General features: G+C 34.6%; 1 protein-coding gene across 4 annotated transcripts; it reads left to right on the plus strand.

The window, feature by feature from the left end:
• The first annotated feature begins 194 nt into the window (after positions 1-194).
• LOC137620631 (kielin/chordin-like protein) lies at positions 195-27,194 on the plus strand. Of its 4 annotated transcripts, none has more exons than XM_068350932.1 (17): positions 195-397; positions 7,205-7,357; positions 9,767-9,992; positions 10,308-10,493; positions 11,157-11,342; positions 12,116-12,301; positions 13,075-13,260; positions 15,562-15,747; positions 18,792-18,977; positions 20,015-20,215; positions 23,256-23,369; positions 23,675-23,875; positions 24,267-24,380; positions 25,049-25,249; positions 25,518-25,658; positions 26,175-26,339; positions 26,654-26,681. In XM_068350932.1, the coding sequence occupies exons 1-17, from the start codon at positions 298-300 to the stop codon at positions 26,664-26,666; spliced, it is 2,745 nt and encodes a 914-aa protein (XP_068207033.1). In that variant the 5' UTR covers positions 195-297; the 3' UTR covers positions 26,667-26,681. The 4 variants fall into 4 exon arrangements, with proteins under 4 accessions (XP_068207033.1, XP_068207034.1, XP_068207032.1 ...); XM_068350931.1 differs by lacking the exon at positions 26,654-26,681 and adding an exon at positions 26,832-27,194 and having other exon boundaries at positions 196-397; XM_068350933.1 differs by lacking the exons at positions 13,075-13,260; positions 26,654-26,681 and adding an exon at positions 26,832-27,194.
• The last annotated feature ends 444 nt before the right edge of the window (positions 27,195-27,638 follow it).

Genomic DNA, 27,638 nt, shown 5'->3' on the forward strand with positions numbered 1-27,638 from the left:
GAAGTCAAGAATCATTTATACCAAATGCAATCACTCATGAATATTCTCTACGTGTTTCACGGAGAATCCTCTAAGTAAACGGAGTTTCTCATTTGACGTTTGGTTTCGAACTCGAATTATGATCGAGATACTGAGTCGTTAAATGTCAGGTTAAAGGAAGTGTCGTCAGTGGTCCTTTACCTTGATGACCAGTGACTTAGTTTATTTACGTTGAACGTTGTTAATCATATTCCGGAAGTGTATATTTCGAGTTACGTCGATCTGATTTTCTGAATAAGCGAAGTTTCTGAATTTACAATGCCGTGGAAAGACCAGAAAATGCCGTTTTTTAATATGGCGTGTTTGTTGATGACAAATTCAATAATCTCTGGACAGCTGATATCATTAGAGGAGCCGGGTGAGTGCATATGTATGTGTTTAAAAGTATACTTTAGGCTACTGCAAGGCAGGAAAGTTCATGTTCATTGAAATTAACTAAGCCGTATGATAACGATATTTATCGAACAAATACTAGAGGAATTGGCTTGTAAGAAATAAGATTCCTTTTCTTTTGGTCACTCAAAGGAACTTCTTAAAATCTCTCTAAAATAGGGTGTGGTAAGTTATGATACTTTAAATCTCTAGCAAACTACATGAACAATTTGTTTGTCCAGCTAGTTATATCCATTTCTGACGCAAGGTTATTGGTTTACATAAACCCTTACATCAACACGACACAGCATTTGGGTAGTTTGTAGTGCTACGGCCAAGCGTCCTAATTTGCTTATTATCGCTCCGACTGTCATCTTGTATAGAATAAAAACGTTTGGAAATGGTCTACGGATTTTAAATATGTTGTGTAAGGGGGGTCCGGGGGGGGGGGCGCAGCCCCCCTGGGTAAGGACACGGCTTTTAGCATAGGTTAGGTGGGTTTAAGTTAGCTTCTCCCGTCGTACTCGTAGGTAAGGAAACTGTTGTGTAAGGGGGCGGGGGGAGGGTCCGGGGGGTCGAAGCCCCTCTGGGTAAGTATACGGCATTTAGCATAGGTTAGGTGGGTATTTTAAGTTAGCTTCTCCCGTCAAAATCTTTTTTAGAACGACGGCCACAGTTCAGAATATTCCCGTTTTCTACGGGATCTGGCCATCACCCTACAAAGGCTCCCAGCATTTTCCCCATTAGTTTTCCTGTATTATAGTTCTGATGTTACCTGTTGGCCGTTAACACAAATGTATCCATTTCCCTGTTACCACTACCAAACACCCTTATTCCCAGGTGGGAATATGGGTTTTTGGGTGGAATGAAATTAAAACTAGTGAATTATATGTCAGACAATTACCGCTAAAAGCAACTAAACAAGACGACCAACAGAAATAATTTTTCTCATTCCAAAATGACCGTGAAACACCTATCGAATAACTGTTGCAGTTCTGTCTTAAGCAACATTCTCTTAAGTTGTGTATGAACCCCATTCTCTATGGAATGCAATTTTTTTTTTAACGAGGTCTTGTTTTCTAAAAGGAAATATACACTAGAATACCAGCTAACCTAACCTTCCCTTTCCTGCCTAACGTGGAAGCCGTATCCTTACCCACAAAACCCCTTTGCAACCCCCCCCCTTACACAGCCAAATCTGTCTTAAGCCGAGACCTGTTCTGCAACGACTTGCCTTATTTATGCGAGGTTATCGGAATTGCGTATACAAACAAAGGTGACATTTTAGCCTGAAAATAGCTTTTAATCTACTCTGAGAAAATACTCTGGTCACGCTAATCATTCTAGCATTCGCATGATTGCCATTAGTCTCCCCTGTACATAAAATTTAATTTTGCTTGGCTTGGAACACCTTCTTTCTGATGGAAAATTAAACCTTCTTTGCTATTGGTTAACGCTAGCTGTGCCTCGGCTAAAATTTTATTGAAATGAACTGATGAGCTGCCATCAAAAGGAGTGATTAAAATTTATCTGGATTCTGATTGGCAAATTCGAAGTAAAATTGGTAGAAAGTGTCGATAATGTGTACCTGCTTAAACAAGTCGATAATGTCAAAATATAATGGCCAATAGTACAGTAATGCTTTTAAGAGGTACAATGTTTCCATTGGAGCACAGAGTTCGGTGGGGATGGAGCTACCGTACATTTGTGCAGAAATTGGCAAGGTGCACAATGAGGAGTTTTAAAGAATGGGAACAAACATATGGAGTAATGGGAACCAAGTTTTGTGGTGGCATTTAAGTTAGCTAACTCATTTGCCTTATATTGAATCAGTACTTGAGCACCTAATGGTTCACAAACAAAATTAATAATCTAGGGAAAATGAGAACAAAGTTTAAGTCCCTTTATAAATATCTACTCATATATATTCATATAGTATTTGGGATCAGTATCATTAGTCACTCAATAAAACTCTTAATCACTCATACTAAGGACATTCACCCTGTAGCATCAACTTTACTTTAGTAAATTTGGAGGTCAGACAGTTTTATTGCGATGCTCTGTTAAATTCTTGCCCAAAGCTGTTGCAGCTTATATTTTTTTGTGAAATTTTACAAATATTTAGTTAATATTAAAACGAAAATTCAAAGTACACCATGGCTGGTTGCCCCCTATGTGGATTTTCGAGGGGAGACCAAAGTGGGTATGTGGCTGTAACAGGTGCTACCACAAGAAGTGTTTATAGAGGCAAACATCAGTGATGAGTATGCAGCTAACTTTAAATTGATTCGTCCACTAGCTTAGCAAGTAATAATGAGTGTAGATGAAGCAATTATGGCCAAGGCAACTATTTTAAGAATGAAGGAGGAATTTATTATGACCTTTATATGAATCGACATGGAAAAAAAAAATTGCTGAATTGGAATGCCTTATAGCTTAACTAGCCCCAGAGGCAGCCCATTCCACCCTGACCTTTGATCTCGCTGAGAAAGTTTATAATCTATCGATGAAAAAGTTAGTGCTCTAAACACTACAAGTAATTAGACATTGCAATTCTTAACAAGTAGTGAACATCCAATGGAAATTTTATAAACTTTGCTGACAAGATCAGAGAGGAAGCAGCAAAAAAGATTCAAACCATGGTTGCCAACACAGTTGGAAAACTAAAACTCAAGATTTTCATGTATACAATAATGAATAGTCATTGCTTTAATTCGAAGAATTCGTTGCCTATACCACAAACAAAGCATATGGAAGCTAAGTCTGGTATTCAAGAAAAGTGCTGTAAGTGGGTCTACCCACTACTTGTTGAAATATGATCCTGAATTTCTGAAGGTTATTAATGTTAATGGTAACTTACGTTGTGATGGGTTACTTATAACATACATGAAAGGTACCATGTGATCACATGCTACCACTGTCAGGGGAATGGATATTTTGAAAAACAATTCAAGTTTAAGACTGAGAAATTCTGTTCAAACTGTTCAGAAAAAAAATCCAAAGAATTGTAATTTGCAACAGGAAAAATATATAAATTGCACTGTTAAACAAATCAAATGACCAGTGAATTAAAGATATTGTAAAGCTTATGATTTTTAATTGAAAAGATTAGCAGAAAATATTGACCATGTTGGTAATAATTCTTCTAATTCAAGAATTGATAAATCAAATATTTGGACATGCTAGCACTAGGACAAGGCTAAAATTTCTAAAGTGACCCGCTACACTTTCACATTCTGAAATAGGGCAGGTCTGGTGCGGGGATCGTGGTCTTCATTCTTAAGGGTTACTCAAATCTCAAGATGTTAAAAAGAAAGTCTAACAAGCTTTGAATATATAGAAATAAACTTTATGCACAAAAACAAACAAATGTCCAATGTAACAGTTAACAACCTCCAAGAACAATTACTAGTATCTTCTTTGAAGAATTCAGTTTACTCATTGGGGTGATTATCAGGGAGAAAGTGTTATTTGTAGAGACTTCAATCTTTGGATGGATGACGCATCACCTCTGTTTCAGCAATTAGCGAGTTATTGGAATCATATCAATTGGTGAATTAATGTAGACTGTGCAAATACTTATACTGGGCATACTTATGGACCTAGTTTTAAGTGATGGAATAAATAAAATTTTATCTTGATATAAAATTTAGAAAAGTGAGTGCACAAATTAGTTACCTTTACGCTACCTCGATAGAAACACACAGTGGTGAAGAAAGTAAACTTAGACATAAATTAAACTTTTCTACTTTTGTATTTATTAAGGTTACAAAGAAATAAATTAAACTTCCCTCCTTTTGTATATATTAAGTTACAAAGAAAAATGCTACCGGTATTCCCTGCGATCTTGATAGCAAAAATTTTTTTGGCGCTGTTGATTGCTGTGTATAATAGCGAGCGTAAAAGTGAACAGGATAGTGTCCACTGATGGAAAAGTCTATTGTTAATGACCGATCTCCTTTGCATTATCAAAACTAAACAAGCAAGAGGTTTCTAGGGACTCTTCCGGACTTTATGAGATAAACTGTAGGGAATAAGCCTAGAAAATGGAGAGGCCTGTTACCCACTATAGGACTGTTACTTTCATCCAAGTGTCTTGATTAATACAGTATATTTGTAGGTGCTTGGTTTGGGCTCCAATTTGATGAACTGTTCTAAGCCTGTATGGCTTCTCTCTTGACTCCTGCGGGTACAGGTTAATAAGTCTGGCATAGAAAACATGTAACAAAATACTGCATTTAGATAATCCTGGTGGCTTTTGTTAAATACCTAGAAAGGTATTGATACAGAAAGGTATTGATACAAATATTTTGCACATACTCCATGCCATGTGATCCACTCTAAAAGAACTGAAGTCTCAAGGTATTGGTGCTGATAGGTCATTTGAGAGTACTGTATTGCACTTTCTGCCTGTATTCAAAAGATATGAGAACATAGAAGGAAAATAATTATGGCAAACCATATTTTTTAAAAATGGGGAAAAAATAGATCGCCAAGAACTCTGAGGGGGGGAAATATAGTTTACAGTAGTCTTATACTGTATAAGAGTGGGTATGGATTTGAAAGGTTTATGTGATAGTCAATCTGTGTTATACATGTTCGTACAATATGCTATGTATATGTATGACTAAATTTTTATTGGCTTTACTGCTGTACAGTATGAAAATTAAGTATTTGGGAGCAATATGCCTCTGATTGTACAAGGTATTTAAACTTGGATTATCGTATACTAATGAATGGGCTGCTTCACCATGCATTCTGCTAAGACTAGATTGGAGGAACTCTTCCTCACCAGACTGTGATATGTGCTTGCCTATGGCACAACATTAGCACACTCAAACACCTCTAGGGCATTGTCCTGCTTGATAGGGCTATATCACTGTCCCTTGCCTTTGCCATTCATGAGTAGCCTTTAAACCTTGAAAGGGGAGGAAAGTGGAAATTATACCAACCCATCCATTTAAAAAGAATAAAAAATAAATAAAATAGGTAGTCCTATATTCTTAAAGGCTGATTTCCCCTTTGGGAGGAAATGGTTTAATTTGACAAGGAATATTTGTGTGAAGGCCAGGCTCTATCAGTCTTCTCATCCCTATGAAAGTCAGTCAGTAGGTTGCTGAAGTCTGCTCATTGTTCCCATGTGGGACCAGGCAGTTAGACACTTTCAGGGAAGAACCAACCATCCAGTTTGCCTCTAGGCTAGGGGATTAACAACCCAACAAGCCGTTCGTCTCCTTATTAAAGGACGATTATTTGCATTTGTCTTGAAGAAATAGCAAAGTTTTAAAGCAGTTTGTATGTTTCCTAGCTACATTATAGCCAGAACAACCGAAGTCCCTCAAGGGGTCTGGCTAGCTAATGCTGTTTTTCAAGAACAGGACTTTGACATCCATACCACTTAGTAAGGTGACTTAGGACATCTCCGAACTGCATAGGAATTTTGCGTCTGACCTTCGGTTTTGCGATGCCAGGGCGATTTATCCTTAATCTTATATTTTTCAAATTCTCTCCTCCCTTGATAATTATAAGACCTGCGATTACTACCCTAGATAGACCATTATGGTAAAAGAATACTGTAAATTGTGGAAAAAACTAAAAAAATAAAAAATTAACAAATTGGAATAAAGGCTCTATTTGATAGTTATAATATCTAAGTTATATACCTAATTTCAATACTATATCTTTAAAAATATGGGAGAAGATAGAATTTGAAGGTATAAGTATATTTTTGAGTTGTTTTTCTGTATTTTTTACAAAAACAATATTGATAAATTATGTTTAATGAATTTTGTTCCTTTTTTTTATATTAATAAACCAAAAAAGTTATTTATCATAATATAATTATAACTGAAGACCCCTTTGCTCAATATCTTGCTTCTTTAGGTGAGACGGTAGCTTACTTCATCTCTCTCCTTCACTAACTCTGCTAATATTGCTGATATCATCCATTTCTGTAGTCTTGATAGAGCAAATTTTCTTCCTTATGTTAGGGAGATGTTGAAATTCTTTTCCTCTCAAAGAGAAGGCCTTATGTGAATGTGGGCGGCCAAACTCAAAACGTGTGCTCTCAGATAATCATAAAACTTCCTTCTTGTGATTCATGGAATCTATACAGATGCCATTGCTCATAATGTTTTATATTAAAATGTACTGTAGTGTAGCCTCCTGGCTAGTACAGTGGTAACGTGTTTGCCTTGCACTCGCGTGGCAAGAGATCGATCCCCGCCCAGGGCCGTGAGTTTAAGCTGTTTACTGGGGAGGCTACTGCTGTGGTAGGGCACCACAGTGGGGGTTGGGCTTGCCCGGCTGACGTTCTGGTGAGCATCTATTCTGATGGAACTAGAACTGAAACCAGACACCTTTAACCTTTAATTATCAACATTTACGATAACAGAAGAAATACAGCATTTCAACATTTACGATAACAGAAGAAATACAGCATTTTCTTAAGGATCAATGTTATTGTTTTATAGTTTTACTAATTGCCCTGTTACTATGAAAGTAAGAGGAATTTTGACAATATTTCATGCAGGCATTCTCTATTGCCATACGTAGCACAGTGAATTTTTTTTAGGATTTTGATTTTTTCATCGTAGACTCCCATATATTGGCATACTTGCCAGGCCCTTTAAGCTAACTTGCTGCCTCAACCACTTCTTTCCTGGGCAGAAAGGTAATCTAGTCATTTAAGTTTTTTAAAAAAGATTAACAGCCTCCAGCTTGCACTGAAACAGAGTTCTTATTGAATGATTGTTTTACATCATGTCTTACTTTAATTTTTTTCTGTCCACAGTATGCTGTTTTAATGGAACAGAGCACAGGCCTGGAAGTAAAGTGTACATTATTGAGGAATCTTGTGTTGATCTTGTTTGTGCCATTGATAAAAGCAAGAGTCCTGCAGTTGCTGTTATTATTAATGTGCAGAAGAGACCCGAGGATTGTAAAGGTAAGGTTAAGACACTTAAAATTTTATCCTGTAAAGAAATTTTTGTAAACTCCTTTTTGGTAACTTTGTGCCCAGTAGCTGGATGATAATTCTGTATCCAATCTTTGTTTCATGAATAAGAACAAAAGTGTAATCTCTCTAAGGAAATAGATACTGCCTGTACGTTTCTCTGATTAAGACTAACATTGAATGAAAACAAAGTACCTTTTGGAAAAGAACCTCCCACTGCAAGCCTTGTTAGGGAAATGTTTCTTCCCATCTTCTAGCCACTTGAAGAAGACCTAATGGGAAAGTTTAATTCATATGTAGAAGACCTAATGGGAAAGTTTAAATTCATATAATTCTTACCATCCAATGTGTCTGCAGTACTCCAACCCACGGATCAGCACATGATCTTTAACACATAGAAGCTTGATACAAATTCAATCTTCCAGTAATGCTCGTATCACTGAAGGGATACATTCCCTCTCAAGAGTTTGGAAAGTAAATTTTTCTATATCGTTAACTACCTTAAAATCATTGAAAAAGGCGAAGGGAGATCACCATTAGACCCCTCAATTCTGTTTGGAGGAAACTTGAGCCTCAAAGCATTTTTTAATGCAATTTTGAGGGGTTTGAGCCCATGCAGAAGGCAGTTGATTAAATTTCTTTGGTAGGATATGGGGTTGGAGGTGGGCAAAAAAGACATAACATTCTTCATGAATATATTGAACAGCTGATTACTTGAGAACTGTTGAATTTGCAGGAACAGCTAAAAGAGGTTGTAGAGTTAATTTCATTTGAGTGGTAGGGGTACAGACTGACAAATTTGTGTGGTGAAGATCAGATATGTTAATGTGCGAAACCCTGCAAAATTTTGTAGACTAGGCACCCAAATTGAGCCTTCGGCAGAGTGAATGGCAAATCTATTTAGACAATATAAAGTCCCCTGTTCATGCCATCTTTAAATGAAGGCAAATTCAGTAGTCTCTAGAAAGGTTCCTTTGAATGTTGTACACTAGTGTCCAGAAAGCTTTTTACCCTGAGTGAGTCTGTGCGTGATAGTACTGTATATCGTTCAAGAGAGTACTCGCAATTTTATGAAGTTTTCAGTGAGGGAAGTCTTCCTCCAAGCATTAACTATTCTTCCTCCTCCTCCTCTCATCTCTTATAACAGCCACGACTTGTCTGTATGTAGATTTTCTTTTTGTGAATTATTAATTTGTAGTACTGCAATTTCTAATTTGTAGTACTGCAATTTCTTCCCATCTTCTAGGGTGTTATGATTTTTAGTAATTAGTAATTACCATTACATAACCTTTAGAAAATAGTGTACTGTATAGTTGTGGAATTATGTGCGGAATGCGTAATATGTTTGATTTACAAATGGAAATACTTTGACACAAGTTTGCTCCCAGAACAAATTAATCTCTTAAGAGGTATTATTATTTATCATTATTACTTGCTAAGGTTCAACCATAGTTGAAAAAGCAGGATGCTATAAGCCCAGGGGATTCAACAGGGAAAGTAGCCCAGTGAGGAAAGGAAACAATGAAAAATAAAATATTTTTAGAAGAGTAACGTTAAGATAAATCTCTAATATAAGCTGTAAAAACTTAATAAATAAGAGAAATATAAGATACTGTACCAGTGTACCCTTTAGCAAGAGAACTCAAACCCAAGACAGTGGAAGGCCATGGTACAGAGGCTATGGCACCATCCAAGACTAGAAGACAATGGTTTGAATTTGTGTCCTTCTAGAAGATCTGCTTACCATAGGTAAAGTCTCCTCTTCCCTTACCAAAAGGAAAGTGGCCACTGAACAATTAGTGTAGTAACCCCTTGGGTGAAGAAGAATTATTTGGTAATATCAGTGTTGACAAGTGTAGGACAGAGGAGAATCTGTAAAGAATATGCCAGACTATTCGTGGCATGTGTGGTTATTAAATTACAATAGCTAAGCAGGTCTCCTAAAGGTTGTTAATTGTAGAAATTATCAGATTCCCTTTACATCTTGAGAGATTTGGTTTTTAACCTTGCCGTATGAAAGAATCAAATAGAACAAAAGTAAATGTCTTAATTTTAATAAATTGCTTGTTTTTTAAGCTCTTATGTTCTTAATTTTTGAGAATTTATTTGGATAACCTAGAAATTTATTTCTGTGTTTTTTTGTTGTTGACATGTAATTTGTCCAATTTAAGAATTCTTTTTAACTAATCTATTGTAAATTGTGAAAATATACCAATACAAATGTGCAAAAGTCTGTTGAAAGTAATTTGAGGCATACAACCCTGCCAAGTAATGAAATTTTTACCAATAGATTTTTAGATTTTTGAAAACTTATATTAAATTTCTTACTTGTTTCTAGGAGACTGAGATGAGTTGACAAGGGCTTTATTTTAACAATATTTTAATTTTCCTATTTTCAAGGCACACCATGCAAAGACTGTTATGACACAAGCTGTGTTGATCAATCTGGAATAGTTCGGTTGCTGGGAGACACTTGGATGCCAACTAAATGTTTTGCCTGTGAATGTACTGCTGGACAAGTAGTAGATTGCAAACCAGTGCCAGTTGCTTGTGAACCACGACCAAACCCATCTTGCGTGGAAATTTCTGGTCCTTGTTGTCCTACGTGGAAATGTTCTGAAGAATAGTAAGTTTTAAGAGAAGAATTCTTTTGGCAATAGACAAATTTTGGGCTAATGTACAGAATAGTACAGTACTGATCTTTTTGCCTTCATTTTTATGAAATTTAGTAAGTGTTTTGTGCATGCATGTTACTAATAAGTCAAATTTAATGGAAGGTTTAAATGACAAGGTACAGGGCTGCTGTTATGAGTGATAGGTCTGTATGTGAAATTCCTTAAAGCATTAGAAATCTGTGCATTATATAGAAATTAATTAATAGCAATAAGATATTGGAATCTTACTGTCACTGCAATACTTAACCCCATTTTGCTCACTGCAGTTGTGTAGATGGTGATGGAAAGCGAAGAGAAATTGACGAAAAATGGGGAGGCCCGTGCATTTTTCACAGCTGTTCACCCAGAGGAATACTAACCAGCGTCATAAATTGTGTGCGTCCACCATTGTTGAATAGTTCTTGTGAGCTTTTCACACCAAAGGACAAATGTTGCCCTGTTGTAAGCTGTGGGTAAGATTTCTTATTTTTACCACATTACTACTATTATTGACGAGTAATTGGCTCGGCTACTACTATTATTGACGAGTAACTGGCTCGGCGTCTGAAGTACTGTACACGAGGATAACCTAACATTGTCTGGTACAAAACTATTATTACATTAATTTTGGAATAAACAAATGTGATTTCTCAATGTGCATATATTTTTGTACAATTTACTGACTTTTTTTTCTTTCTCTGATCATTACAATGCAAGTTTTCTCATCGGGTCAAAGTTTTGCCTTTATTTTAACTTTTTCATTGTTGGATTTTTAATTTGAATACATATTGAAGTGTAGAAGTATTTGTTGAATAAAACTTTAACCAGAGTTGATATTGAAAGTACTTCTGCAAATCAATCTAAAATTGCATATAAGTTTTGCGTTATATACTATTAAAAAAGCTACCTTTTTATTCCTATAAAAATTCTGATATACTGTAAGTTTCTTTGAGTTATACAGGGGATAGGGAAAAATTATTTTTTAAGAGAACTTTAATAAATTAAATATCCAAATGCATAGGGGATAAAATTGGAATGCTGGTTATATTAAAGTACAGTAATTAGTAGTTTATCACTCGTCCTTTGGATCGGGCATCGTATTTCATGAATTCTTATCTGGAGAGTTTAATTTTCAGCTGTGTCGATGACAAAGGAGTACAGAGAAAGCTGGGTGAAGTATGGGGAGGGCCCTGCACTGTGTTCACATGTACAACTGAAGGAGTTATCACAAGAATAGAGGACTGTGCACCCATACCTTTATTGAATAGTTCTTGCGAGATATTCAAGCCAGAAGGAAAATGTTGCCCAGAAGTGAGGTGTGGGTAAGTTATCCTTAGCTGCCTTAAAATATGGTGCCACCATTCCAATAGAATATTTCCTCAACCTCAAGTAATTAGGTTGGCCTATCTTCAGGAGAATAATTTTCCCCTCTAAATCAATTTAACAATAGCTAAAGCGTTTTTAGTTAGTCTTTGTGTACAGTACACTGTTTGCTTCCATACTGCCAAGGTTAAAATTTTGCCCCTGATCACATTCAACTCTTCTTAGTTATCAAACAAAGACAGTAAAGGGATTTTGACGAAGGAAAAAATCTATTTCTGGGGAGAGACCGGTAAAACAAGCAACAAGCTATACAGGTATGGAAAAGAATACAGGTAGTCTTGTGATCACTACTATTGAATATAAATATGGAAAATCACTAAATAAATAATAAGACCAATTATTGGAAAACTGTAAAGCAAAATAAATACCTAACAAATAAACGAAACCCAGTACAGTTTTTTAGCCTATTAGCAGGAATGTCAGCAATATATGGCATTGACAGGCACACATGATTTTTATATGTAGGCTTTCTTTACTTCCCTTTACTGTCTGTTTGATAACCAAGATACTGCAGTTTCTTTTAGTTATACAGGGGATAGGGAAAAAGGATAATTTTTAAGAGAACTTTAATAGATTAAATATCAAAATGCAAAGTGGATAAAATTGGAATGCTGGTTATATTAAAGTACAGTAATTAGTACAGTTTAGCTCTTGTCCTGTGGATCGGGCATCGTATTTCATGAATTCTTATCTGGAAAGTTTAAATTTTCAGTTGCGTCGATGACAAAGGAGTACAGAGAAAGCTGGGTGAAGTATGGGGAGGGCCCTGCACTGTGTTCACGTGTACAACTGAAGGAGTCATCACAAGAATAGAGGACTGTGCACCCATACCTTTATTGAATAGTTCCTGCGAGATATTCAAGCCAGAAGGAAAATGTTGCCCAGAAGTGAGGTGTGGGTAAGTTATCCTTAACTGTCTTAAAATATGGTGCCACCATTCCAATAGAATATTTCCTCAACCTCAAGTAATTAGGTTGGCTTATCTTCAGGAGAATAATTTTCCCATCTATATCAATTTAACAATAGCTAAAGCATTTTTAGTTAGCGTTTGTGTACAGTTCACTGTTTACTTCCATGCTGCCAAGGTTAAAATCTTGCCCCTGATCACATTCAACTCTTCTTGGTTATCAAACAGACAGTAAAGGGATTTTGACGAAGGAAAAAAATCTATTTCTGGGGGGAGACCTGTAAAACAAGCAACAAGCTACGTATACTGGTTTGAAAAAGAATACAGGTAGTCTTGTGGTCACTACTATTTAATATAAATATGGAAAATCACTGAAATAATAAGACCAATTATTGGAAAACTGTAAAGCAAAATAAATACCTAACAAATAAACGAAACCCAGTACAGTTTTTTAGCCTATTAGCAGGAATGTCAGCAATATATGGCATTGACAGGCACACATGATTTTTATATGTAGGCTTTCTTTACTTCCCTTTACTGTCTGTTTGATAACCAAGATACTGCAGTTTCTTTTAGTTATACAGGGGATAGGGAAAAAGGATAATTTTCAAGAGAACTTTAATAGATTAAATATCAAAATGCAAAGTGGATAAAATTGGAATGCTGGTTATATTAAAGTACAGTAATTAGTACAGTTTAGCTCTCGTCCTGTGGATCGGGCATCGTATTTCATGAATTCTTATCTGGAAAGTTTAATTTTTCAGCTGCGTCGATGACAAAGGAGTACAGAGAAAGCTGGGTGAAGTATGGGGAGGGCCCTGTACTGTGTTCACGTGTACAACTGAAGGAGTTATCACAAGAATAGAGGACTGTGCACCCATACCTTTATTGAATAGTTCCTGCGAGATATTCAAGCCAGAAGGAAAATGTTGCCCAGACGTGAGGTGTGGGTAAGTTATCCTTAGCTGCCTTAAAATATGGTGCCACCATTCCAATAGAATATTTTCTCAACCTCAAGTAATTAGGTTGGCTTATCTTCAGGAGAATAATTTTCCCATCTAAATCAATTTAACAATAGCTAAAGCATTTTTAGTTAGCGTTTGTGTACAGTACACTGTTTACTTCCATGCTGCCAAGGTTAAAATCTTGCCCCTGATCACATTCAACTCTTCTTGGTTATCAAACAGACAGTAAAGGGAAGGAAGGAAAGCCTACATATAAAAATCATGTGCGCCTGTCAATGCCATATATTGCTGACATTCCTGCTAATTGGCTAAGAAACTGTACTGGGTTTCATTATTTGGAAGGTACTTATTTGCTTAACAGTTTTCCAATAATTGGTCTTATTATTCATTTAGTGATTTTCCATATTTATATTAAGTAGTAGTGATCACAAGACTACCTGTATTCTTTTTCATACCTGTATAGCTTGTTGCTTGTTTTACAAAATGCAGGTTAAGGTTAGGACATGTATTTCAGGTATATAATACTGTAGATATACCTTCCAGAAAAACAAGTCCAAAATAGCTGTGCTCAAGACTAAAGTAGGAGGGGAGAAGATTGGTGCGGGGTTTAATACTGTTTTGTCTTGGGGTTTTTTAAGTTTAAATTTTCTCATACCATGTACAGATAAGGTCAGGAAATATAAACTGCTTTTTCTGCATTTAATGTGATTTTGGTTTTTGAGGTAAGAGTTTGTTTACATGAGTGAATTAAGGGCTCTTTAAATGGTTTGTTTCTATTAGGTTCTGTTTTAATGACTCTGAAGTGCACATGTTCTGGAAGTTATAATCTTGTGTACATTCAATATATAACCTTACTTTAACTGTGCATCGATAAATGCTCGGAAAAAATGCTCTTTTAAACTTAAATTTATGCTTGGGTAGGGGCCAATAAATTTAACACTTGCTTCTCGTTTTATGTATGGCGACGACATCGCTACAATTATTTTGAAGACTCTAGTTAGCGGTACCAGTTTAAGAGATCCCAAGTTCCCCTGGAAAGAATGGAAATAAACCAATTGTGAGCTTAAATGAAAATAGAATTTTTTTTTCTTTTTTTCAATGATAAATTTTTTCTTCATGGTGTAGCATATATTTGTATCATGCCTGATAAAAACAGCACCCATCATAGTTTGAAAGAAATGCCGGTGAAGTTTTTCAAACTTCCTATTTCACTAGGCAAGTAACAATGACAAGCGCACAATATATTGGCACCGTTGCGGATGCTCCCTACTAAAGAGGGCAAATCCTCATAGAAATTAAGAAACGTTCTTGCCTTCCCTCTACTGTCTTTGGTTATCTAAGGCATGAAAGTTCTGAATAAACTTAATTACAAGGTTTCAGAGACCCTATTCATGTATTTAGCAGTGCCCAACTCCCATGCCTTTGATATGTTCTTGATTCCCTGATAGATATCATAGGTCTTCCAAAAGTCTTATTGATAAATGTGGGTCTGCATAAATGGCATTGATAGCTTGTGCAGATAATTTACTTTACTTATAAAAATAATCTTCAGTGGTAGTATATGGGCCCATAAACACACCTTAAACATTAGGGTCTAAATTGCCAAAGGGAGAAGGGCGGGAGGGCTCATTGTCCAGTATCAAGAATTTTGAAAGGGATTACACTGTACTTCTTCTTGGCAATACTGATCTGCAGGTGGGATCAAACTAAAGAATCAATCTTCAAATAAGGCCTCTTGTCATCCATGCCTTACGATGGGAAAAGTATGTTTATTAATGTTCTTTTTAAAGCGCATGGATTCTCATCCAAGTAAATTAAGAATGATTCTAATTTTAAACCTGCAACTTTACCGCCTAGCAACAAAACCCCTTTTGCATTATAGTTTCATGCCTTAACATTATTTTTTTCTTAGCCACATGCATTCCTTTAGGCCTTTATTTCCAGTAAAATCCTGTTATCACCTATTAGCATGTATGGCGTTTGCTAAGCAAGTTTCTAAGTGTACAGTAAGCCACACCTGACCCATGCTGACTTTTCATTGAAGGAGATTTTTCACTTAGCGAACAGTATAGGCAGATTCTGATACAGATGTCTAAAGATCTCGATAAGATTAAGAGATCTCGATAAGATCTTAAAGGAGTCCTGAGTTGTGGATATTAGCTGCTTGGCAGTATTTTATTATTCTAGATAGAAAGCTAAGTCGCTAAATTAAATTGGGTGGAGGGGCATATACAGTACTTGCATCAGTAAAGTTATGGACTGCAGCTGTTACCACTTTTTCCTCAGGTGTGTTGATGATCAAGGAATTACAAGGAAAATAAATGAAACTTGGGGGTCCCCATGCAGCCAAAATACATGTACTCCTGAAGGAATTGCCACACTAATCATAGATTGTCAAGAAACACCAAAGTTGAATTCCTCTTGCCAGTTGGTCTTCAGTGAGGATAAATGCTGCCCAGAGGTCACCTGTAGGTAAGTAGTTTTATTATTTCTTGCCTTTGGGTATTGACCTGCATTTAGCAGTGCGGCTGACAAATACTGTACTTCCTCCTTGGAAATATTCAAAGGGCTATTATCATTGACAAGTCATGGTAAATCTGTACTGTTTATTTTCAATGCTTTTTTTATTAGAACATTAATTATGATCTATAAGATAAGTATAGATCAGGACTACTCCTGAAATGCTAAACCTGCTCGGTGTTGAAATTTGAGTGAATGAGGATTTATAACTTTGTGAGCATTTTAATGCAAATTGGCCAATATAGATGGCCAAACTAAAAGGATGGTAAAAAAATTTAAAGTCGTAGGGTTGTGAGTATTATTTATTTGGCAACATACTAATATTCAGGATACAAAGTAACTTGTTGGAATAAAGTGGTTGGGTGGCCATATGAACACTGATGTCGGGAAGGCTGTAGGCTACTGCTGTTGTACCATTCTTAAATTTAACACCTCATAGATGTGTTGAAAGTAAAGGAATCTAAAGAAAAATAAACAAAACTTATGAGATTGCTGTGCATCTATTATACTTGTACAGGTAGCTGTTGACTTACAAAAAAGAGACAGACGCGTCTCTAGTCGATCTTCGCGTATGATTAACTTAAAAAAAAAAGTGAAGTTTCCATAGATTTATTTTGCTGCGTTATGATTTGGCAATCATCGGAGTCTTGCTTTATAAATCCTTTCTTACTGTATATAATTTGTTGTTTGTTCATAGTACTGTATATCATATGCTTTATCAAAGCATCTTTGTACTTAAATTTTCAATTTTGGATGAATTTTAACAATTGAGAATAAAGTCTTCAAATTTCTTTAGACGATATTTTATTTAATTGTAGTTTATTATACCATGTTTCTATTCTATTTTAAAATTTTGAGTTTCATTAATAAACAATGGTTTTACTGGATAGTAATCAGCTGATCTCAAGGTCATGCTACTTTGTTGTGATTATGCACACATCCGAATATTGGGGAGTGGAATCCTTTATATGATTTCTTAACTTATAAAACTTGTCAATAACATCAATATATTATAGGAGATCGTAGTTTTATAGCCATTATTATATATCGGATTTTTTTTTTCCGTACGGGATTTCTCTTGGGTAATATCGGATATTACGTGGTGTTTTAATAATGGGAATGCTAATATTACCTGAAGTATCAAAAGGAAATTGCCAGATTTGCAGGCTTGCCTTCGCCAAAAATGTCATCGCCAGACATACAGTACATGTGTACTTTCTTAGATTTACAGTAAATAGTATTGCAGGCTACTCGTAATAACTGATACAGACCACCAAGAGTTTTGTTGCTACTAGATGTTTCGATGACTGGAATAAGATTACTCTGTAATGAATCTAGGGATTTGCTAGATTTTTCCACTCCCTCCAACTGGAATGTGACTTCATGAGATGTGAGCGCAGTGATAAGAACTCGACAAGAATATGCTTACCAAATATGTAAAACATATAGGTTTTTGTGCATGGAGAATGTAACTTCTCCAGCAAAAGTATTTTTTGTTAAATATATTTAAGAATTTTTCTTTTAGTGCACTTTCATTATATTTATCGACTTTACTTTAAGATGACACAGAAAATTAAACAATATTTTGAAATATATTTTGTCCTAGTTGTAGTCAAATTTACTCTGCAATACTCGTAACAACTGATACAGACTCGCAAAACTTGATTGTGTGAATACAGTACTAACATTATCAGATAGCCAGTTGAAAGGAAGTTGCTTGATTTGCCTGCTAGTTTTTCGCGTTTTTACCAGAAATTATACAGTATGAACTAGATATTAAAAAGTTTCTTTGTTTTTAGAAATACCCTACTGCATATTAACAATGAAATAAAGTACGAACTTATACGATAAATTATTTCATTTTTATACATGAGTAGATCTCAGGGAATTTTCTATTAATGTACTATTTGACAGACTTGACTTCATCACAGTGAATAAAGTGATAGTATAGTCTCAGTCGTAAGACGCATAGGCCTTAAAGTCGATGACTATATGTACTCTAAAAGGAATTGCCACACTTATATATTGATAAAGTATACAGAAGTTTAATTTCTCCTGCCCGTTGGTCTTCCAATACGGATAAATGTTGACCAGAGAACAGATGTGGTTTAGTCTTATGCCCTGAGCATTTGAGTCGGTTGTAGAAGTTTGGCAGACAAAACCTGAATGTTACTTTCTTTGGAAATATGAAAATAACTATGAATGACTATGATTAATAGGTCACGATTAAACATTAGTTTCAAGTTTGTAATGTGTAGATTGTATGATTTTAGAGCTGATAATGTTAAATCTGCCTTATTGCTAATGCTGTTTTTTGACATAATTTTTTGCAATTGAATGCCTAGTTTTAGATAGACCAATACAATACTACACAAATCATAGATGGTAGTTTAATTTTATTATAAAGTTGCAGTACTGCACAACAATAAGCATTTTGTAAGAATGAAATCTTTGGTTATTGCTTAGACCTGTCGTGAAGCAGTTGGTTAAGCGTAATGGATGATGTTACTCTTAAATAGTATATAGGTTCATTTTTCTCCATTTATTGAATTAGTGATAGAGGTTTTGTGAGAGTTTATAGGGCATTGAGGTAGTTGTTGATGGTCTTGTGTAGTATATATATAATTTTCTAATCATTGCTCAAATTTGATACTGTACAGTTTAAGGTATGGCTGTACTTGGTGTAAAATTTACTGCTTAACTCTCCCCCCCCATATTCAGATTTACAATATCTGGTCAACCAGACACTTACCATTATTGTATTATGTCAAAGTTCACTTTTTGGTCGAATTCCATGAACTTTATGGAACTGTGGAGTTTTCCCATAAGTTGTACTAATTGCCCTGACCTCACCACTAAGTGTTATGGACCAAATTCTATTAACCATTTTAACGATGTTGAATAGTATTGCTGATCAACCAGGAAGTTTAAGTAACCCACAGTTTTAATGGAGAATGAGTATTTGTGCTAAGCAATCTTCAATTTTTCTCCTGTAGTTGTGTGGATGACAACGGAGTTACTCGGGCAATAAATGAAACCTGGGGAACTCCATGTATTGTAAATACATGCACGCCCAATGGTGTTGCTGTCTACATTAAGGACTGTGCGCGACCTCCTGTACTAAATGAAACTTGTAAACTTGTCTCAAAGCCTGACGAATGTTGCCCTGTTATAAGTTGTGGGTGAGTAGATTGCCTTGACAATGTATCCTTACCTATACACAAGTTTTAGAATTATAGGTGCGATTCATTACTACATTTTTAGTTCCCGTTTCTCCTTGTTAAATAGCTTAAAACTTTTGGTGATAAATCTCTCTGAAGGAAACTTTTAATCTGTTTAAGTATAGTTTTCATGTCTGTTCTAATTTGCTGACTCTTGAATTTTTTGGGGACAATTATGGGAGATTTAACTGAATATATCTTCCGAATAGATTTATTTAATGAATATAATTTCTGCATAGAATTTTTCTGTTTGTCACAAACTGCTTTCTTCTTTAAGCTGTACTGCTGAGTATAGAGAACAAATATTCGCAGGTGAATCTAATAAGATACCGATAGACAACTTTTGAGAACATTTCAAATGGATAAGTGTTGTACACACATGGCATCTGTATAACCAGATGAATTTTTTGAACAGGGATAGTGGGGTATCTTGTGGGAGTTTCAATTCTTGAATACCTTGACCACCCGTTTTTGTCAGTAATTGGTATATTTCAATGGGTGAATTGGGGGTGGATGTCAATTTTGATGTACCCTGCTAAAGTGGTATCGGTGAGTATTGGTAGTTCTAGTATTTGGGTGTACAATTAAGAATTGTTACGAAGGTGAGTTTTTAGTCTGCAGAATAGTATTTGGGACATATTTCTCCTTTACTGAAGTTTGGCACTTTAAATTTTCCTATTAAAAGATGGCCTGAAGGCACTCATTCTAGTAGCATTTCTTGCTGAAGCTGGTCTCATGAGAGGATCGCTGAAGTTCAAAGGATAATCAATATTTCATGAAATATAGGACTGCTATAACATTTGATTAGGAAAAGTTTGTAATTTTGTTGGAAAATTTTTACTCTATTGTACTATATAGTACTGACTTTTTTAATGCTGTTCTGCGTTAGTTTATTGTAATCTGTTCATTTGTAAACTTATTTTAGTAACCAAATTCTTAAGCTGAAAATTTAGTTGAAAACTTTTTTGACTTTTCTTTTTATTTTTTTTTTTTTTTAGAAGCTGTATAGATTCAAATGGAATAAAGCATGATGCAGGAAGTACATGGGAAAGAGGCTGTAAATCTTTCACTTGTACTGAAGGTGGGAAAATTATTGAAGCTCTAGTGAACTGCACTAACAGTACCCTTGGCGACCCTGAACACTTGAACTGTATTGTCAGTGTGGTTCCAGGGAAGTGTTGCCCTGAATGGGTCTGTGGGTAAGTGGCTTAAAGTTTATTGCGTTAGTCATTAAATTTTGAATTTTTCTCTTAAAACAAGTTAGGAAAGATTTTGTATATGCATGTAGTTAGCAGGTAGCTTTGAAAAAAGTAACTAAAATTGATCAGTCCAAAAATTTATTTAGTGTTTATATACTAAAGTTAGGTTTGTGGGTAAAGATGATCAGGGTCAATAACTCTTAACCCTTTTACCCTCAAAGGACTTATTGGTAAGTTTCACAAAACTCATCCCTTTACCCCCATGGACGTACCGGTACGTCCTTGCCAAAAAATGCTATAAATTTTTTTTTTTTTCATTTTTTATATTTTGAAAAAATTCAGGCATTTTCCAAGAGAATAAGACCAACCTGACCTCTGACAAAAATTAAGGCTGTTAGAGCAATTTAAAAAAACAATACTGCAAAATGTGCTGGGGAAAAAATAATCCCTTGGGGGTAAAGGGTTGGAAATTTCCAAAGAGCCTGGGGGTATAAGGGTTAACTAGCATTAGGTAATTTTTAAATAAAATTTAATGGCTTAACTAAAGTAAGAGTTAATATTGGATTCAATGGTTTTTTGGTCCATGCCACTTGTCACATGGGTATCATAATGAAAAAAATTACATTTTTAGATAATTCTGGGTAGATTTAGTACTTAAGGGTAATGGCATTTTAGAACGTAATAGTTATTGATGGTCTAGTCTTATTGTGCAGGCAGCATGGCTGGGCTATAGAACACATCTCCTAAAATAAAATTGGTCACCTGTAACTGCCAGCGAAATGTCTAGAGTACTCAGTGGCTTAATAATACTTGATCTAGTTTATTTTGCATATAAATTTTGTACTTATACATTGCAAAGGCCCTTAATGCAATGATTTCTAAATGCCATTCCTCCATTCCCTGCAAATAGTTCTAGGGAAGAATTACCTTAGGTTTTTTAGTCTTATACATATATACATATACCAAGGCACTTCCCCCAATTTTGGGGGGTAGCAGACATCAAACAAATGAAACATAAAAAGGGGACGTCTCCTCCCTGTCTCATAAATACCTTATGTACTCTCATAAAATGCGAGTTTTGAAGATTAATTTTGAAGCTAAATTCAAGGGGGTCGCATCTTACACAATATCCAATTAGCATATTTATTCTTGGACTAGGCTATGTCATTGTTCAAATTGAGCCATAAAAAAATTGCTTTATTTCAAGTGAACTGTATTTTTTATTAAACTGATGTTATACTCTAACTTTATCCAATAATAGTGCATGTAATATTCATATTTTAGTAACTTATGAATAAAACCATGCAAATTATATTTTTCAATTTACGTTTGAAAGTAGCACTCCTGTGTGCTTTCCAAATCAGCTGATTAAGAAAACTACCGAAGGATATTTCATGTATCTCAAAAGAAACTCTAATTACTTGATCTATCATTTTCCAAATAGCATACTAATTTCAATAGTTGCATTTGAAATACTTTTAATATTTTATTTACTGTTAGTTAAATCACATAGAGAAGTTATTACTTATTTCGTGTTGACGATGTACGATAGTTTATAGTTCTTAGCGGTGAGGTGCTTGATTATAAAGCTTAACAAATCATTTATATAGTGCTATATCAAAACTATATATTCTGTTTGCAGGCACTTTGTAACTTTATCTTTGAAATTCGGTATTTAAATTAAATTACGCAATTTGCAAATAAATAGCTTCCCAATCAATTTAATTTTTGTCTTCTCCAGTTTCGAACAAAGCTTTCCCAGATTCCAAACAGAATAGAGGCTATGATTGTTTTTCATGCCTTCATTTACAGCTTGTTAGTTTACTTGGTAGTATATTTTCTTTTCTTTTCTCCATAGTGAATAAAGGTATGATGTAAAAATGTTTTGTCTTATCGTCTTATCTACTTCTACTATCTTACAATATAAAAATGCAAACAAAGTAGGTGCTATATGATTTGAGTGTTTCATTTGTTGATGTCGGCTACCCCCCAAAATTTTGGTAAGTGCCTTGGTATATGTATGTATAACAAAGTTTTTTTGCTTAGTTGTAATTGTGGTTCTATGAGTTTACGTAATGATTATAACGGTTACTAATAATACTTTTAACCTTTTAATTTTCAACCCATTTGAAGTAGAGGATGGAATAAAGATATTGAGTAAAAATGTTGGTCTTTTGTTATTTAGTTTCTCTATATGTAACTCACAAGATACAAGGAGATTTATAGAATCATATTTTATGGGTGAAAATTTGGGGGTCGCACAATATGCGAGATCTGCTGTTACACTAGTATATACGGTACCTGGAACTTAATGCAGTGGCTATATTAAGGAATGATTATAGCCACAAAATAAGTAGGTGCAAGTTCAAGAAAACAAGTTGGAGGTTAAGTAGGTTTTAAGTCAGTCTTAAAATAATTTGGACTTAAGCAATATGTTTGACAACTTAAAAAGATAACTTGCTAATTCCATCATGTTGAGGGTACCTTGAGAGACTCCATAGTATAAATGGTGACTTCGTGTTAGCACATAAAGGTAATCTTGGTCAATTTAGCCTTAAATAAATTCCTTATTTTGTGCATCCTATTAGTAGTGTTGAGATTACCTTGAGAGAAAAAAATAGTGTCCGTGGTGACTTGATTGTGTTAGCGCACAAATATAATCTTGATCTTGCCCTATGAAAAATTTCTTGATTCTGTGCATCCTATTAGTTGTGTGGATGCTACTGAAAAGTGATTGGAAGAAATTGGGAAAACTAATGCATATAATTTTTGTTATATTAATTTAATGTGATTTTTTTTTTTTCAATTAAGAAATTTCCTGTTAGATTTAGTATTTTAGGATGTTAGTTGGGTGGGTAATATTAATGATTTAGTACATAGTATTAATATGAATGTTTGTGTTCTTGAGAGGCTCCATCTCTGGGCTGTATAGCCTAGTTTCATGAATTAAATGAAATAATAAAATTGAACATGTTTAAATGTTAGAGAAATTGTTTAAGTACTGAGTAAATATACTTACCCAAGATACCTCTTGTTTCAGTATCGATTGTGCACTTGTACGTTGTAGAGGGCCTCCACACATTGACTGTGTGGCAAATGCCCTTCTTCCATTACAGTGTTGTGCTACTTATACTTGTCCTGCAAACAGTACTGGGTAAGAATATCCGATATTTTTGTTTACCAGGAACCTAATATACAGTATAAATTTGAGTAAATATATTGTATTGAATAATAGGATGGGGAAGTAAGTACTGATCAAGTGCATATTGAAGAAAGTAGAGGTGCCAGTTAAAAAGATTAATTTAATAATTTAAACTAAATTGGTTCTTGGTGATTTTAACATTGTTAGACAAAAAATATTTAAAATAAATCCTGAGGTTGCCTTGAAGAATATTATATGTGGGGCAGCTGTATTAGCATGTTAAGTTAATCTTGTCCTTGTACTGTACTTACTGTTAGATGTGTGGATGCCAGTGGAGTCACAAGAGCTGTTGGAAGCAGGTGGGAAAAAGGATGCACATTATCCGAGTGTGTAGAAAATGGGACCATAGTTGAGGTTCCTATAAAATGTCCTTCAATCAATGATCTTGAGAGCCCAGAACATACAAACTGTATTATTGGCATTCCTCCTAGGAAGTGTTGTCCACAGTGGATTTGTGGGTTAGTGTCTTTTTCTAATTATTATAAACTTGGTAATAATTTTTTTACAGAATTTGTTTGAGCAAGAGTGTCATGGTAGAATATTTAATTGACCATGTAACTATATTTCTGGGTGGGCGAATCAATATCCAACCTTTTTAACTTGTATTTGTACGTTTTTAAAGCTAAATAGTAAAATTTCTAATGTACTTCAGAAACTGGAAATTAATTGGATTAAATGGAATTTTTTTATTTTGGATATTGAATTTATAAAATTGTGGGTTGAGTTTATAATCTTGAATTTTCAACATTAAATACTTTATTGTAGTGAAGTTTACCTTGGGTGTATCTGAGCTCCAGATTGTATCCTGTAAAATTTTAAATCAAAGCGTGAATTTTTCTTTAATTCTAGCCCAGACTGTTCGCTCCTGTTTTGCGCAGGACCTCCAAGCAAAACCTGTTTTGCAGATGATCTTCCTCCCCTTCAGTGTTGTCCAACATATACCTGTCCTCAAAATAATTCAGGGTAGGGAGAAGCTAATTCATTTTTTATTTTTGTTCGGTTAATGGGTAGTTTGGAATTCACAAGGTAAAGGATATGCTTAGGAAATTTTAAACTTCATTTGTTAAACTTCATTTATTAAAATAACTTTTCTTAAAGGCTTGTGTGAATCACTTAAACTTTATTACTATCCTTCTTTTTTAAAGTTTAAAATATAAGAGGAACTTTCATTAAATCAATGACATGATTTGAAGAATGAATTGTCACAAAATTAATCATTGAATTAAGTCCTCAGTTTTGAAGAATTCTTTTTATATGGTTATTTCTATGAACCTACCCTGATTCATACTGCTTCTTTGCCAGAGGCTGTTTAGACATTTATCCCAGAAATTTATGCCAGGTTGGTAATTAGCACTATGAGTAGCACATCCTCCTTCCAGATTGTGGCGTGTTAATTAAGAAGTTGTCAACTAAATGACATGCCAATACTCGCTCACCAGCCAAGTCAATCTGTGTTTAGATCTTAACCTATTCAACTTCCTTTTTTTCTAAGAAAATTTAAGAAATGCCAATAGTACATGGAAGGAATTTTATAATATTAGTGATAATCCAAATAAAACATTAAATAGTTTTAATGCTCTTAATGAAAATTTTTTCTTAGGCTTTTGATAAATTCTTTATTTTATTAAAAGCTGCATTGATGCCACCGGGACATTCCGTGCAGTAGGAAGCAAGTGGGAGAGGGGATGTACATCCTTCCAGTGTGTGGAGGAGGGGAATATTATCGAAGCCTCTATCACATGTTCTTCAGTTGATGCCTTTGGAAGTCCACCCCACTTTAATTGTATTGTTGGCATTGTTCCAGGGAGATGTTGTCCTGAGTGGATCTGTGGGTTAGTATTCTAAGAGTATTAAATTATTTAATAATTTTGTTCAACTGTGGTTAATTTTGTCAAATTGTTGCAAGTCTGTGTGGAAACGGTTAACTGGAACAGTTTTATAATAATTTTTGTGGTGTCTGCACCATATTTTGTAAATTTATGAAGCAGTACATTGGAGATGAAAGCATTTTGGTTTTAATTTTATTAATTGATCTTATTATAGTCTTAACTGTGCAGGTTTGTTGCTGAATGTATTTTCATCTGCTTGGTTTGATTTCAGCCCTAACTGTGCAGCAGTGCTCTGTGCAGGTCCTCCAAGTAGTAACTGCATTGCCAATGAAATTCCTCCCCTCAAGTGTTGTGCTACCTACGAGTGTCCCGTCTCTCCTACAACTACTACTACTACTGCAAGTTTTTTTGGGTAAGGAATTTTCGTGCTAGGTATCTAGAATTTTGTTTTTGTAAGCTTGGATCAACTTTGGTTTATTATTTAACTTTAATAAACTTTAATAGATATTTATGAATGTGTAATTGCAATGCATTTTGATAGTGGTGAGAACAGATTCCGAAGAGTATAAATTAGCTTCTTGCCAAAGTCAACCACTTAAATATTTTATTGTATTCCTTGCATTTATCATATAGGTGTTAGGAAAGGTTTATAAAGTTAAAATTTTGTTTTAATGTTTTGGAACTTTTTTTTATAACATTCTATATAGCTTTGGTCGAGATCTTTTGTAGTTGTACTTGGAAAATGTATTTGAGAATTTAGTTCATAGATTTGATGTAGAAGAAAATTAGCAGTGCTCTAGAAAATGTTAGTTTAGATGTCATTAATAATTAAAGTAATGTTAGTGAATATATTCAGAAGTATTGGGGAAGACTTTTTTGATACGAAGATGAAAACTAGTTATTTTTTTTTTTTTTTTTTTTTGTTAAGGGAATGCAATGTGGGGACAACATGGATACAAGATTGTCTCAAGCACACATGCACTGCAGAGGGCATAATATCAAAACCTTATCAGTGTGAGATAAACCCAATGCCAGATCCTGGTTGTACTTTGGTATTACCCCCTGGAAAATGTTGCCCTGAATGGCAGTGTGGGTAAGTAAGGTATTGCAGATTGATGTGATAAAATGATTTGAAAGGAGTAAACGAAAGTTCATTTGCTTTTCATTTAATTACCTGTAAATTTATTTGTAGTCAGAATTGTAAATTTGATAAATGGTGCATGTAATTTAAATATGGGGGGAACTGAAATATAATTAAATTTGAACATTTTGATTAGATTTTGATTTTAGCCAGTTTGTAGACAGGGTATTTGTTTTAATAAGAATCCTAGAAATTTTGTATAATTTTGTATTTTTAAAGAATTTTTATTTGTTGGAGTGGTTTAAAACTAAAAATTAATTTTTCAGATATAAAGTTTGAAGATAAACGCACTCGAGATCAATCTCGTCAGTTATAAGGATTTTGAATATATTTAATCTTGAATCAGCCAGTCTTGTATGTGTACAGTAAATACTATATTTTGAATGTTTGACACCTTTATCCCTCAGAGCCCGAAGAAGTTTTAAATGAGTTTTCCCTTTTCAGTAAAAGTGCAGCAGAAATTCCAGATGAATCAGAGTTGGTAATACCTATAACTTTATAATTTACACTTCTATGTAATATTTAACCCAGAATAACTTTATTTTAGGATAAACTCAAAATTAGGATTCAACAAACTTCTGTAAGCTTAATTTTCTGGTTTAAAATAAGATTCAAATCCCGGATAAATTCTCAAAATTTTCACAAACTATTGTTATTGAATTTTTTTCTTATCCAAGATAGCCTATATCCGTAGCTTTTATTTTTTTTTAGAATGACTACTTGGTATTATGGATTTTTATATATTTTTGTAGGTCGAACTAAATGTACTCGTAAAATTTTGTTTTTCAAATAAGACTTTTAAAATATCTTGAGCTTTTTATTTCCTTTATTTCAAGAGGGGTTGAAGAACAAAAATATGAAGTAAATGAATTTAACTTGTTCCTATACGTAATGCAAACTTTCAACCTTCAAATAAGAGAACTCCAGTGGACAAAACTTGAATATAAAACACTTTTTAAGATGTAAACGCAGCTGGCTGCCAGGTGTCGGGCAAGCCCAGCCTACTCGACAGGTAGTGCTACCTTCACTTTGACTTTGGTCACTGATCAGTTTAGATTTTCTGATAAACCTGCATTTCCTTTGGGATTTTGCTATTGGCTTGATTGATATCTGCTTCTGTCATACTTGTGGCTGCATCCTGGGAAACTCATCAAAGGGTATGGCCAGTATATGAGGAAGCCATAAATTTTCTTGTTTGTAGCCATTGTAGGGGGCGTGGTCGGTCTTTAGATAACCCTGTGGTGAATGTAC

This window comes from Palaemon carinicauda, chromosome 27 (assembly GCF_036898095.1).
Source record: "Palaemon carinicauda isolate YSFRI2023 chromosome 27, ASM3689809v2, whole genome shotgun sequence".
NCBI lineage: Eukaryota > Metazoa > Arthropoda > Malacostraca > Decapoda > Palaemonidae > Palaemon > Palaemon carinicauda.

Excerpts from the sequence above, each read along its gene's own strand:
- LOC137620631 (XM_068350931.1), top strand. The coding sequence starts at position 298 with ATGCCGTGGAAAGACCAGAAAATGCCGTTTTTTAATATGGCGTGTTTG. Across the intron at positions 23,876-24,266 it reads TGTCCACAGTGGATTTGTGG|CCCAGACTGTTCGCTCCTGT; the intron begins GTTAGTGTCTTT and ends CTTTAATTCTAG. Across the intron at positions 25,659-26,174 it reads ACTACTGCAAGTTTTTTTGG|GGAATGCAATGTGGGGACAA; the intron begins GTAAGGAATTTT and ends TTTTTTGTTAAG.